This window comes from Chlorocebus sabaeus, chromosome 11, assembly GCF_047675955.1.
Source record: "Chlorocebus sabaeus isolate Y175 chromosome 11, mChlSab1.0.hap1, whole genome shotgun sequence".
NCBI lineage: Eukaryota > Metazoa > Chordata > Mammalia > Primates > Cercopithecidae > Chlorocebus > Chlorocebus sabaeus.
Genome location: NC_132914.1, coordinates 33,221,389 through 33,234,690, shown reverse-complemented (window position 1 = coordinate 33,234,690; position 13,302 = coordinate 33,221,389). Strand labels below are relative to the sequence as shown.

Below are 13,302 nucleotides of genomic sequence, written 5' to 3'. Positions count from 1 at the left end.
GCTGAGGCAGGAGAATTGCTTGAACCCAGGAGGTGGAAGTTTCAGTGAGCCAAATCATGTCACTTAGCCTGGGTGAAGAATGAGACTCCATCTCAAAAAAATAAAAAAAAATGGCCGGGCGCGGTGGCTCAAGCCTGTAATCCCAGCACTTTGGGAGGCCGTAACGGGCGGATCATGAGGTCAGGAGATCGAGACCATCCTGGCTAACACGGTGAAACCTTGTCTCTACTAAAAAATACAAAAAACTAGCCGGGCGAGGTGGCGGGTGCCTGTAGTCCCAGTTACTCGGGAGGCTGAGGCAGGAGAATGGCGTAAACCCAGGAGGCGGAGCTTGCAGTGAGCTGAGATCTGGCCACTGCACTCCAGCCTGGGCAACAGAGCAAGACTCTGTCTCAAAAAATAAATAAATAAATAAATAAATAAATAAATAAATAAATAAATAAATTTAAAAAATTAAAAAAAAAAAGCAGACTTCTGAACCCCACTTCAATCTATAATATCACAATCTTTGGGGAAGGAGATGGAGAATACGCATTTTTTTCTTCTTTTTTTGAGATGGAGTCTCACTCTGTTGCCCAGGCACACAGTGGTGTGATCTCACTGCAACCTCTGCCTCCTGGGCCCAAGTGGTCCTCCCACCTCAGCCTTCCAAGTAGCTATAGGCATGTGCCACCATTCCCAGCTACAGAATATGCATTTAAAAACACCTGATATTTCTATAACACTGAAGTTGAGAACTACCAATCTGGTGTAAGAACAGAAAGGGGGAAAAAATCAAGCAGAATTTTAAGCAAGAAAATTCCAGATTGCTGACAACCACTTCAATTAGTCACTACAAGGGTTTGTGAAGTCACATCATTAAATCATTCTATAGAGATGTTTCAAAAGATATGCCTGTTTAATGAGGTTTGCTAAGAACAACTGTATTAAATGACTTTGGACTCAGCAGAAACTATTTCGTAATAAGGCTATGATAAATGTCATTGCCTTTGAACTTAAAAAAGACTCCACAAAGAAGAATAACGAGATCTGGGCATCTTATCTGTCAGAAAATTTTAATTTTTCATCAGTTCAAAGCATTCTTTTTCATTAGAAACCAATTTCTGTAAATAGAACTCCATTTCTTAGGGCAAAATTAAGTCCATATCACTTGCTTCCAAGAAGCTGTTAACAAAAGAGAGGAAAAAATAAGAAATGTTCTTGTTCCTGTTAAACAAAGCAGAAATCCCATTAAAATATATACTGAATTCACACCACGATCAGGACACTGCAAGGCATCAAAGCTATCTTAAGACATAGTGTTTGCATTTGAAGCAAACAAGTAACTAAAGGCTTCACAAAGAAGGGAACATTTAATGCAACCTCTGATGAGTGCAGGTTTTGGAGAAAAAGACAGACTAGGGAGCAAGTCCAGGAGAGAACAGGCCCACGGTAATGAAGCATGAAGTATGTTCAGTGAAAGGGACAGAGAGGTTTTCTTGGCAAAAAAGATAAGTAGAGGGAAATAGAAGATGTAAAGTAAAGGTAACATGAGGTAATGATGTCAAGGTGAGTTTAGATTTGTTTCATCTAATGTAGATTTTTGTGCAGGACAGTTGTATCATTAGATCTGAGCTCTATTAGATTAATCTACTACAGCGTAGCTTTAGGGGGACGGGGGAAACTAGTTTGGAAGTTGTTACGACAGACCAGGAAGAAAATAATAAGGGCCTGAAATTGGCATAGAAGTTGAGAGAATAATAGCTTTCCTTAATAAAGTTTAAGATATTAATTATATGAATTTAAATATGTCATTTGATTTTCCCAAAATCTATTATGTACATCAAGGAAAGTATTACTGATCCTAAATATTTTATATGAAGAAACTGTGGCTTTCTAAGGTCAAGTGACTGTAAGTGGCAGACTTAGAATTCTAAACTAGGTTAGTTGATTCCCAATCTACCACTCTTTCTATAAGCCATGTCGTTTGGTCATAATATGGAGAAGACAGACATTGTAGAGACAGAATTCAGAGGATGATAAGACAATAACTACCACTATCACTACCATCACCACTATCATTTAGTGAGCACTTACCATGCAACAAGCACTATGCTAAGCAATTGGAATACATTATTTCACAGGCAAATGAACACATACAGAGAATGAAGACATGTAACAAATCAAAGATAAAGCTAAGTTGTCAAGCTCTGGTAAATGACAGGATAATGGTGTCACCTAATAAATCCAATACATATCAGAATAATTATCTACTCTACACAAGGCCTAAAAAGTCAGATAGAAAAATGCTTGGGAGCTAAAAATAGGAAAAAATGTTGACTTTGTTTGGATGACAAGATGTTCACATGCTCAGCTATTTGTACCTGGAGTTTGGGAGCAGAGAACTAGACTAGAAACAGCAACCCTAGAGGAACCTGTCTGGCAAGATAGTTAAAGGCATGTGGGAATAAGATATCACTGAAAAGCATGAAAAGAAAGATTGTAGAAGGCAAACTTTATGCTCTGCCCACGTTTCAGAATTAGCAAAAGAAGCTAGTAAAAATCAAAGGAGCCCAGTAAGGTAGGTGAGTGTTTAATTACAAAAGAAAAGAAGGTAAAAAAAAAAAAAAAAGGAGTGAAGAGGATGAGGCAGGCTTTTTGGCTACAGCTGAATGAAGAGACTAGCAAATCCTCCCTGTTAAAAGCAGCTTATAGGCCAGGTGCAGTGGCTCATGCCTGTAATCTCAGCACTTTGGAAAGCCGAGGTTGGGGGATCATTTGAGGCCAGGAGTTTGACACCAGCCTGGCCAACATGGTGAAACCCCGTCTCTACTAAAACTACAAAAATTAGCCAGGTGTAGTGGCACACACCTGTAATCCCAGCTATTCAGGAAGCTGAGGCACAAGAATCGCTTGAACCCAGGAGGCAGAGGTTGCAGTGAGCCGAGATCATACCACTGCACTCCAGCCTGGGGTGACAGAGCGAGATTCTATCTCCAAAAATTAAAAAAAAAATTAAAGCAGCTATAAAGCTAGATAAAATTGACAAAACAATATCTGCATTTTAGAAATTGATTAAAAGGCATGCAACAATCTGAAATCTGTTTACGCTTTTTTTTTTTTTTTTTTGAGACGGAGTCTTGCTCTGTCGCCCAGGCTGGAGTGCAGTGGCCGGATCTCAGCTCACTGCAAGCTCCGCCTCCCGGGTTTACGCCATTCTCCTGCCTCAGCCTCCCGAGTAGCTGGGACTACAGGCGCCCGCCATCTCACCCGGCTAGTTTTTTTTGTATTTTTTAGTAGAGACGGGGTTTCACCGTGTTAGCCAGGATGGTCTCGATCTCCTGACCTCGTGATCCGCCCGTCTCGGCCTCCCAAAGTGCTGGGATTACAGGCTTGAGCCACCGCGCCCGGCCATGTTTACGCTTTAAAAATTGTTGAACTTTGGGTAAGAACGGTGAGAATCTGTGGCATGCTAGCCTGTAGCTGCTCCTGTCCCTCTCCCAGCTCAGTCACTAGGAAGGGGGCGTCAGGGTGGCATGGGCTGTGAGGACTGGCGGCTCCTCTGCTGAGGCTGAAAAGGGCTCATTCAATTTGGAATGGTGGGGAACACACACACCCAACAACATCAGTAGAAGTGAAGATCCCTGAGGTGAGCGAGGGGTGAGAGCCAATAACTCTACTAGCCAGAAGTTGTGGTTGTGGATGTGAAAAAATATAATAATTGAAAAGAAAAATTCACCATAGGTTCAACAGCAGATTTGAGATGACAGAAGAATCAGGGAACTTGAAAGACTAGTAGAAATCATACAATCTGAATACTAGAAGAGAGATTGGGAGGATCACTTGAACCCAGGAGTTTGAAGCCAGCCTAGGCAACATAGCAAGACACCATATCCAAAACAAACAAAAGGAACCCATAAAATTTGTGTAATGGGAGTAAAAAGATTAAAAAAAAAAAAGAGAACGTGAAAAGGACAGGAAATATTTGAAGAAATAATGGCTGAAAACTTCTGAAAATGATTTAAAAAAAAATCAATCCACAAATGCAAAAAGTTCAACCAACCCTAACTAGGACAAATACAAAAAGGTCCACACCCAGACACATCATATTTAAACTGTTGAAAGCCAAAACACAGAGAAAATCTTGAAAGCAGCAAGAGAAAAGTGACTCATCACATACATGGGAATATCAATACAATCAATGGCTGGCTTCTCATCTCAAACCACAGAGGATGGAAAGCAGGAGAACGACATATTCGAAGTGCTGGCGGGGACCCCATATACTGGTTGAGTGTAGTGGCTCATGCTTGTAATCCCAGCACTCTGGGAGGCTGAGTCTAGGTGTTTAAGACCAGCCTGGGCAACAGAGCCAGACCTTGTCTCTACAAAAAAATCTAAAATTTAGCCAGGGTGGTGGTGCATGCCTGTAGTCCCAGCTACCTGAGAGGCTGAGGTGGAAAGATTGCTTGAGCCCAGGTGTTGAGGGCTGCAGTGAGCTGTGATTGGGCCACTGCACTCTAGACTGGGTGACAAGAGCAAGACCTTATCTCTAAAATAATAATAATAATAATAATAATAATAATAATAATAGAAACAAAGACTGGGCGTGGTGGCTCACCCCTGTAATCCTAGCACTTTGGGAGGCTGAAGTGGGCGAATCACGAGGTCAGGAGATCGAGATCATCCTGGCTAACACGGTGAAACCCCGTCTCTACTAAAAATACAAAAAATTAGCTGGGTGTTGTGGCAGGCGCCTGTAGTCCCAGCTACAGGCTGAGGCAGGAGAATGGTGTAAGTAAACCCGGGAGGCGGAGCTTGCAGTGAGCCTAGATCGCGCCACTGCACTCACGCCTGGGCAACAGAGCAGCGAGACTCCGTCTCAAAACAAACAAACACACACAAATTATAGAAGCAAAATAGAAAATAAAAAAGGAAAAACCCATATACTAGGAATTCTGAATCTAGCACTTCATTCTTCATTCATTCAGTAGTCAAGAAAAAATAAGTGTAGTCCCAGACAAAAAGACTGACAGAATTCATTGCTAGCTGGCCTACTTTATAAGAAACAACAATCATGTTTGCTGAAAAAAAGTTACTCTAGAAAGGGCAAATATAAAAGTTAGTATAAAATAGACTTATAGATACATTTTTTCTCATATCCTTCCATAACAATTGTAGCACTGTATTATAGACTCACAACATACAAAAAACGTAATATACAGGACACTAACAGTACAGAGCATAGAGGAGGGAACAGAGCTATATTGGAACTAAGTGTCTACATTTTACAAGAATTAAGGTGAGTATAATCTGAAGTACATTGTGAAAAATTAAGATGCATACTATAATCCTAAAAGCAACCACTGGAAAATAACTCAAAAAATCGTTGACAATTAGAGGAATTAAAATGGTACAATTAAAAAAATTCCTATGACACAAAATAAGACAGTCAAGGAGCAAAAGAAATCCCACACCAAGAATCTTAGATGATCTAAAATATGCCTCTTCAATATCAACTGTATCAAATAATATATTAACAATTTCAACTAGAGAATCAAGTGGAAATTATTACGGTTTTATTAAAGTGTGTTATTCAGGTTTGGTGACACAGAAGAAAATGAGGATACAGATATCAAGTGACAAAAAAAGAATGATTAGTTTCCCAAATCTCAAGGTTTACAGCAATCATTCTTTATATTCCTTCCAACAACTCAACCTCTGAAATAATGCAAGAGAGGCACAGACCTGAATGTGAACTCATTTTGTAAATTTACGTAGACCCTAATAAAAATCATCCTCTGCTGGTCTCAAAAGCAAATGGAGAAGTTATTGCTTAGTATGCAGCATGTGATTGATGTCTATTTCAGCTTTGCAGAGATGATCTTGCATAATTCGGCGTAGTATGAGTTTTGGCTAGGTGTCTCAGATCTCTAGATCTCAGTTTTAGATCTAGAAGACTGTATAATTTGTATGGCAATAGTAATTTATAGCTTTGAACGAAACAGTCCTATTACCTGAATTTCTTCAACCACTGATTTGAACTGGGGAATACGTTCTGTCATGTTTTTAACCAATTCCATTGCGTTATCAAATCCTTTCACATATTCTCCATACATCTTAAGGAATGGTGCCAATTTCTGAAGGATGTCTCCAATTCTAGGAGTAGTTTCCCTGTATCAAATACAGAAAAACAAGTCATTAAAAATTTTTTTTTCTTTTTGAAGCAGGGTCTCTTTCTGTCATGTAGTGCAGTGGCATGATCACAGCTCAGTGCAACCTCGACCTCCCAGGTTCAATCAATCCTCCAGCTTCAGCCCCCTCAATAGCTGGGACTACAGGCACGCGCCACCATGCCTGGCTAGTTTTTTGTATTTTTTGTAGAGACAGAGTTTCACCATGTTGCCCAGGCTGGTCTTGAACTCCTGGGCTTAAGTGATTCGCCTGCCTTGGCCTCCTGAAGTGCTGGGATTACAGGCATGAGCTACCACGCCCGGCACATTAAGATTTTTTATAGAATGAGTGAACTGACAGGACTAGAGAGGAAGTCATCCCATTCTACATACACTCTGTGCTTTATCTCATTCACTGTACTATGAGGCTGGTAGAGAACAATGCAGCACCTTTTTAAAGGGACTATAGGAATGTCATAGCAGAGAGAGATGTTCTGGAATTCTTGAAGCTCCACATGACCCGATATCTTGTCTTCACTAACCAAATGATAGTTTGGAGAGCAGACATGAAGTCCTTTGTACCACAATTTCTATCAGTAGTCTTCACGGTAAAAATTTAGCATAAATGTCTAGTTACAGTTGTGTGTGGCATTTCTATTTCAATTTAAAAGCTGAAAAATACAGCATCTTATATGACTGCCTTAAACATATCATTTTCTATCTACTCCTCTTACCATTCTTGCATTCGTTTCTCCAGCTCTGGCAAGAGGAATTTACTATGGAAGGCATTTATTGATGAAATGTTAGAAAATATTTTATTCACCATCTCTGCTGGAAACGAGCCTCGGTTTGCTTCTTCCAACAGTTTGCAATAAAATACCTGAATAAAAGAATAATGTAAGCATTACTTCACATTTACTGGTTAACCACCTAGCACTGTGCTCGGCACATAGTGGGCTCTTAGTAACTTTTTATTGAGCAATTGGAAAAGTTTACGGTTCAAGAAAATCCTTTGAAATTTAGGAGTATATGCTTTGATTTAGAAGAATCAGGAATAAGAACCAGGAAGTTTTGATTCTAATCTAGGCTATGCTCCTATCCATAGGAATATTATGGTGAATAATTCACCTTTTCTGTGCCAGAAAATTTCCAATTGAGGTTAATAGAATTTACCCTTCCTATCCATAAGCCAGAGTTAAGAAATGTGAAAACACTTTATGTACACACAATAATTGTGGTATTTTTCACTTCTCTTTAAGTTTTGAAAGACTTAAATAAGACTTAAATAATAAGTCTTAAATAAGACTTAAATAAGACTTAAAACTCAATAAGTTTTGAAAGACTTATTCACTTATTACATATTTCCCTTTATTGTAGTTTGCTGATGTAAGTCTCATTTTTCCTGTTAAAACTGTATGCTCCTTGGGAAAGGGGAACATCATGATTTAGTTCCCACAATAGAACAAGTGCATAATATCTGGCCAATGAATGGACAAAGGAATATTTCAATTCTCAGATATTTACTTGCTTTTTAGTAAATAATAATGCACAGTAACATAAAACACTGATACACAGGGGGAAAAGTCTCTTCCTACATATAGTAACACGTACGTTGAAGACAAAAAACAACAACAACAAAAAAACCCAAACCTTCAGTCTTAGCTATACTTCACTAAGGCTACTATACCTCTTAATTGCCATTCTGTTACATGTAGGCAGAAGGAGGTCTATTCCTTCATAATATCCAGATGGTTGTTAATTTTCTAAATTCACCTCCACTGTATTTTCTTGAGAGGCAAAAAAAACAAAAAATTATGTCCTTAGAGGCTCCAATAGTTAGGTTACTGTAGTAATTAGGACTCTAGAATTCTAAAAGGTCAGCAACAGTGGCTAATGAGTTATTTGGCTTTAAAAAACCACATAACTTGATAAGAGAAGAGAAATACGTCCACTATGGGAATATCTAAAATTTCAGGTCTGTAATTCCCATAAGGAAGAGAGTTGTTTCAAAAGTACAAACTTCACATTATTTGATTTTGGCTTATGATGAAATTCCTTTAAAAATGAATATGTGACCCATAAACTCATTCTTTCAAAGAGCATAAGCCTTAAAATGGCTTCCCACGGCTCACCCTAGCAGGCAAGCAGTTCACTTCTGAAACTAATGATAAGGAGGTACGCACAGGATTGCCTGTTTCCATGAAATTCCAGTTTCCAGCAGCAGAAGTGGGACAATTCTTACAAGTAACACTCTAACATGGCAGCTTTCCCTTCTAACAAGGAGTCTGTATGGGCAATCAACCATCTGTCCTATTTATTGCTGATACAGGATTAAGATGCCTTAGTGGCCGGGGGTGGTGGCTCATGCCTGTAATCCCAGCACTTTGAGAGGCCGAGGTGGGAGGATCACAAGGTCAGGAGTTTAAGACCAGCCTGGCCAAAATGGTGAAACCCCATCTCTACTAAAGATACAAAAAATTAGCCGGGCCTGGTGGTGCATGCCTGTAATTCCAGCTACTCGGGGGGCTGAGGCAGGGGAATCGCTTGAACCCGGGAGGCGGAGGTTGCAGTGAGCCAAGATCGTGCCATTGCGCTACAGCCTGGGCGACAGGGCCAGACTCCGTCTCAAAAAAAACCAAAACACAAAAAAAGATGCCTTAGTTTTCAAAAGTTATTCTTATAATATATTCTTAGACTTTCCAAGTGTATATTTGAAATGATACTCAAGGTTCCATGATGAAAGTACAAAACACGATAAAGTAGATTCACACATTAAACCAATATCAGCTGGGTAACTTTATGCCAGCTACTATATTAAATGTTTCATACAAGGTTGAACAAGTGAACTTTCAAAATCCCTTCCGGCCCTATGACTACACCAGCTCAGATCACTCGCATAATGCTAGACAGCAAATGAGGCAAACAGAATCAATGATTCTTAGCATTAGAATCATCAATATCTTACTTAGATTATAATGGTAACATGGTTCTTAGGATGACAATGAAAGGTCAAGAAACAGACTAGTGTTTAAGTTTACAGGACACTTGATAAACACGTTTTGTGATTCACACAGAGAGAAACCTCTACTGTTTACAAATTAGAAAATGCCCGTACCTGACCAAGCTGAAAGTGCTGGAGATTTCCTTGAGCAAGTACTTTTCACTAGTCAAAAACAGGCCCTTCCTTCATGCAGTTTCTAAAATACTTTCATTACTAGGTTAAAATGATGTACAATGCCAAAATATCAAATAATTCTGAGAAAGAAAATCTTACCTGATCTAAGAGGTCAAGTCGATTGACATAAGCTCTTTCGGTAAGCAAAAGTTCATTGGCTATTTTGTGAAGTTTTTGCTCATTAGTCTCCTAAAAATTGAACAGATATTCACACATTAGGAAAGATACCTTGGACAATATTTCTAAAGTAAAAAACACCTCTTCAAATGATTTGATCAAAATAGTTTTCTCAAGCTTTTCAGTTACTCAGTTCTTTCAGCCATCAAGAGATGCCAAATCAGAAACGAACAAAACTAGAAATTAGTAAGCAGTTGGATTTAAACTATAGTTTCTCCTTTGACCTCTGCAGCAGTTACCACCATCGTATCTACCTTTTTCCTGGAAATCTTTTATATTTTTCAGTTTCTAGCATTACTCTTTCTTCATTTTTCCATCTTTCTCAGGCTACTCTTTGGAAATGTTATCACTCAGACATCTTGTCTGATTATCAGCTCTATACATTCATTAAGTTTTTATTTTTAAAAAAATATTTTATTAGGCCAGCCGCAGTGGCGCATGCCTATAATTCCAACACACTGGGAGGTAGAGGAGGGAGGATCACTTGAGCACAGGCGTGGTAGCGCATGTCTATAGTCCCAGCTACTTGGGAGGTGGAGATGGGAGGAGGTTGAGGCCACGTAAGCCATGACTGTGCCACTGCACTCTAGCCTGGGTGACAGAGCAAGACCCTATCTCAAAAAAAATAGAAAGAAAAACTTCAATCAAATAATACAGAAAATAGTAAAGTGAACTCCCACATGCCCATCAAGATTCAACAAGTATCAACTCATTGTTAATCTTGTTTCATTTACGCTCCCCCTCACCTCTGTCTGCCCATATTATTTTCCATTAAATCCTACTTTATTTCTTCAGTATGTATTTATTTAACCCTTAAATATATTTATATAACCCTGCCAGTTTCATGATGACAGAACATTTTTTTCTTGCTAGCTGCTGTATCTCCTGTGCCTACTACAATGCTTCAATAAAAACATTGGTTTTCAATACAATATTGCTGAACAAATGAACGAATGAGTAGCAATCACATACCTAACTATCGCTGGACATTTATTACTACTTTGACATGCTGACAACACAAGCCCAAATTCATCTTTTCTGAGAAACCTCTACCCTACTACTAACTCCTAATTTTCTCCTCCTGGTAACGGTACAGTTACCTGGCTTTGGAATCTTGAATTAAACTTTGTTCTCTACTATGGCATCCTAACTGCTACCAAGTCCTACTTATGATACTATGTCTAAATTTAGCATTCATCCTTTAAGCTGTCAACACTGCCGCCCTGTTTTGTTCATCTCTTCTCAAGCCCAGCCCAATCAATAGCTAGCAAATGATCTGATTCCAATATTTTGTGGTTCTTACCTTGTATATTGCCGTATGAGAAATCTTTCTGAAACTTTCCTTTGTTCCACATTTATAAAGCATTGTCAAGAATGAATTAATCCTTATAAATACTAAAAAGTAACAGTATTTCCAAATAATTAAGCCATTGTCTCTGAATGTTATTATTTTTGTATTTTATCAATTGTTTTGTGGAAATCTTTCTAATGTATATGCTAAGATTTCTGCTCTGAGAAAAATATATAACAAAGTTATATCCTTCCATGTACTTCTCTCTTTTTTTTTGAGACAGAATTTTCCTCTTGTTGCCCAAGCGAGAGCACAATGGCGTGATCTTGGCTCACTGCAACCTCCGTCTCCTGGGTTCAAGTGATTCTCCTGCCTCAGCCTCCTAAGTAGCTGGGATTACACGCATGAGCCACTACGCCCAGCTAATTTTGTATTTTAAGTACAGACAGGGTTTCTCCATGTTGGTCAGTCTGGTCTCGAACTCCTGACCTCAGGTGATCTGCCCCCCTCAGCCTCCCAAAGTGCTGGGATTACAGGCATGAGCCACCATGCCTGGCTCCTTCCAAGTACTTTCTAGGGTTATTTATCTTAAAGTGAAAAGAAAATTCTAAACTTAAAAAAAAAAAAACCAAAACACTTTGCATTGCACACATAATTCTACTTTCACAGAAAGAAAAGCCTTCGTTCGTCTTCTCCTCACTGACAGGATAAAATCCATACTGTGTACATTCAGGGTTATTCAGATCTCTACTCACTTCCTCAAACTTCCTTCTCATTCTATCATCACAGGCACCATTCCCTCCAAACACATCACTCAAATGCATGTTTGATTACCATCCAAATGTGTCCCTGACCATCTCGAAACCTTTCTTCTTTCCATCCTCTGCCTGGCATATGCTCTTGCTATTGTAGCTCTCTAGGCATCTAAGACACTTTTCTTTTGATGGCTGTATTTCCAATTCTTGTCCATGGAGCCTTCTTCAACTATTTAAAGCCCTTGGGCTTGGTCCTATTAGAAGGCATTTTGTGTTTCATATGCAAATCTTTGTATTGAAAACTTTCTATCTACTACTTTGCTGAAATACCCTCCCTTTCTCTGTAGGAGATTATAAAGTATAGGTAAAACTCTAGAAGCAAAGTAGACCAAAGTATATTTTAAGCCAGTGTCTAACTTATGTATAAATACTACATTTTAAACTGTGTATAAATGCTACTAAGTTCTATGAATACTTCACTGTGTTCACCTCATGAGATCTACTTCATGCTTTACACTTTACATACAAGATCCATTCTAATATACAAAGTTAATGCGTTGCTTCTTACAGTGGCATTGAAATGAGGTATTTTTAGGTGAAGTCCTCAGGTAAAGCAATATAATAATGTTTAAATAATCTGTGGTCTCAGAAACACAGATATAAGAACTATGTAGTCATCTAGTTGCACAATTAGTCAAAGTTTTGGTTTAACTTAATACAATTCGGGATAAAGTATTGGCACTGTTGGTTGCCAGCTTGGCATATTTCCCACCCCTCATTTCTTAATAGTATCCAGGTTGGGTTAGTGTATATATTACTACTATACAGTCAGTTCCTCTAGGGAAACAGACCTTATTTCCAGATCAAAAGGTGGAGCCCTGAATAGCGTAAGAATCCAAGTACATAGTGATTGGTTCTGGAGACGAGATATGAGGAAATATACACTGAAGGCTTTGGCAACAGGTAGCTTCCTATTCTTAAGGCAGAGCCAATGGGAAGACGTCTCTTTTTGGGGTTCCTAGAAAAAGAGAGTATATGGAGGCTTAAGTGCTATGAGCAACCAGCCCATAACCACAGGAATGAAACCAACACACTTCATTATTGTTTAGGCCAGGCTAAGTGTTACTTGTGGCCAGAAGTATCCCGATTGATATATGAAACATATGCAGGATATTCTACGAAATTTAAAAACCTAAGTAATTTTTAAGCAATTACTACTTATAAGGAGAAAGAGATAAAACTTAAATACTTTGTGGGATAAAAATGTGACTTTCCAAACTGTAATAAGTAAACATAAATGCATAGTAAATACGTAAGATACCTATCAACATTTCAGAGGAAGATACAGGAATATGCTGTCCTTCATATTCACAGGAAATACTCCCCTGTATCAACGTTGTAAGCCCTTTGTTTTATTTTGCTGTGTTTTTTTTTTTTGAGACGGAGTCTCACTCTGTCACCCAGGCTGGAGTGCAGTGGTGTGATCTCGGCTCACTGCAACCTCCACCTGCTGGGTTTAAGTAATTCTCCTGCCTCAGCCTCCCAAGTAGCTGAAACTCCAGGTGCATGCCACCATGCCCAGCTAATTTTTTGTATTTTTAGTAGAGACGGGGTTTCATCATGCTGGCCAGGCTGGTCTCGAACTCCTGACCTCGTGTTCTGCCTGCTTTGGCCTCCCAAAGTGCTGGGATTACAGGCATGAGCCACTGTGCCCGGCCTGTTTTGCTTTTCTAAGCAAGAACAGTTGAGGCATAA

The 13,302-nt window shown here is 39.1% G+C and overlaps 1 protein-coding gene across 7 annotated transcripts in view; it reads right to left on the bottom strand.

Annotated features, from left to right (window-relative positions):
• FGD4 (FYVE, RhoGEF and PH domain containing 4) overlaps positions 1–13,302 on the bottom strand; it is a 257,216-nt gene that overhangs the window by 39,199 nt on the left and 204,715 nt on the right. For 6 of the 7 annotated variants that reach the window (XM_037990137.2, XM_037990138.2, XM_037990140.2 and 3 more), the window contains 3 exons: positions 9,424–9,513; positions 6,884–7,029; positions 5,994–6,150 (listed from right to left, as the gene is read on the bottom strand). In XM_037990137.2, coding sequence (XP_037846065.2) covers positions 5,994–6,150; positions 6,884–7,029; positions 9,424–9,513 — 393 coding nt within the window. Of the gene's footprint in view, positions 1–5,993; positions 6,151–6,883; positions 7,030–9,423; positions 9,514–13,302 lie in introns of those variants that run through there. The other variant, XM_037990145.2, reaches the window with a different exon arrangement.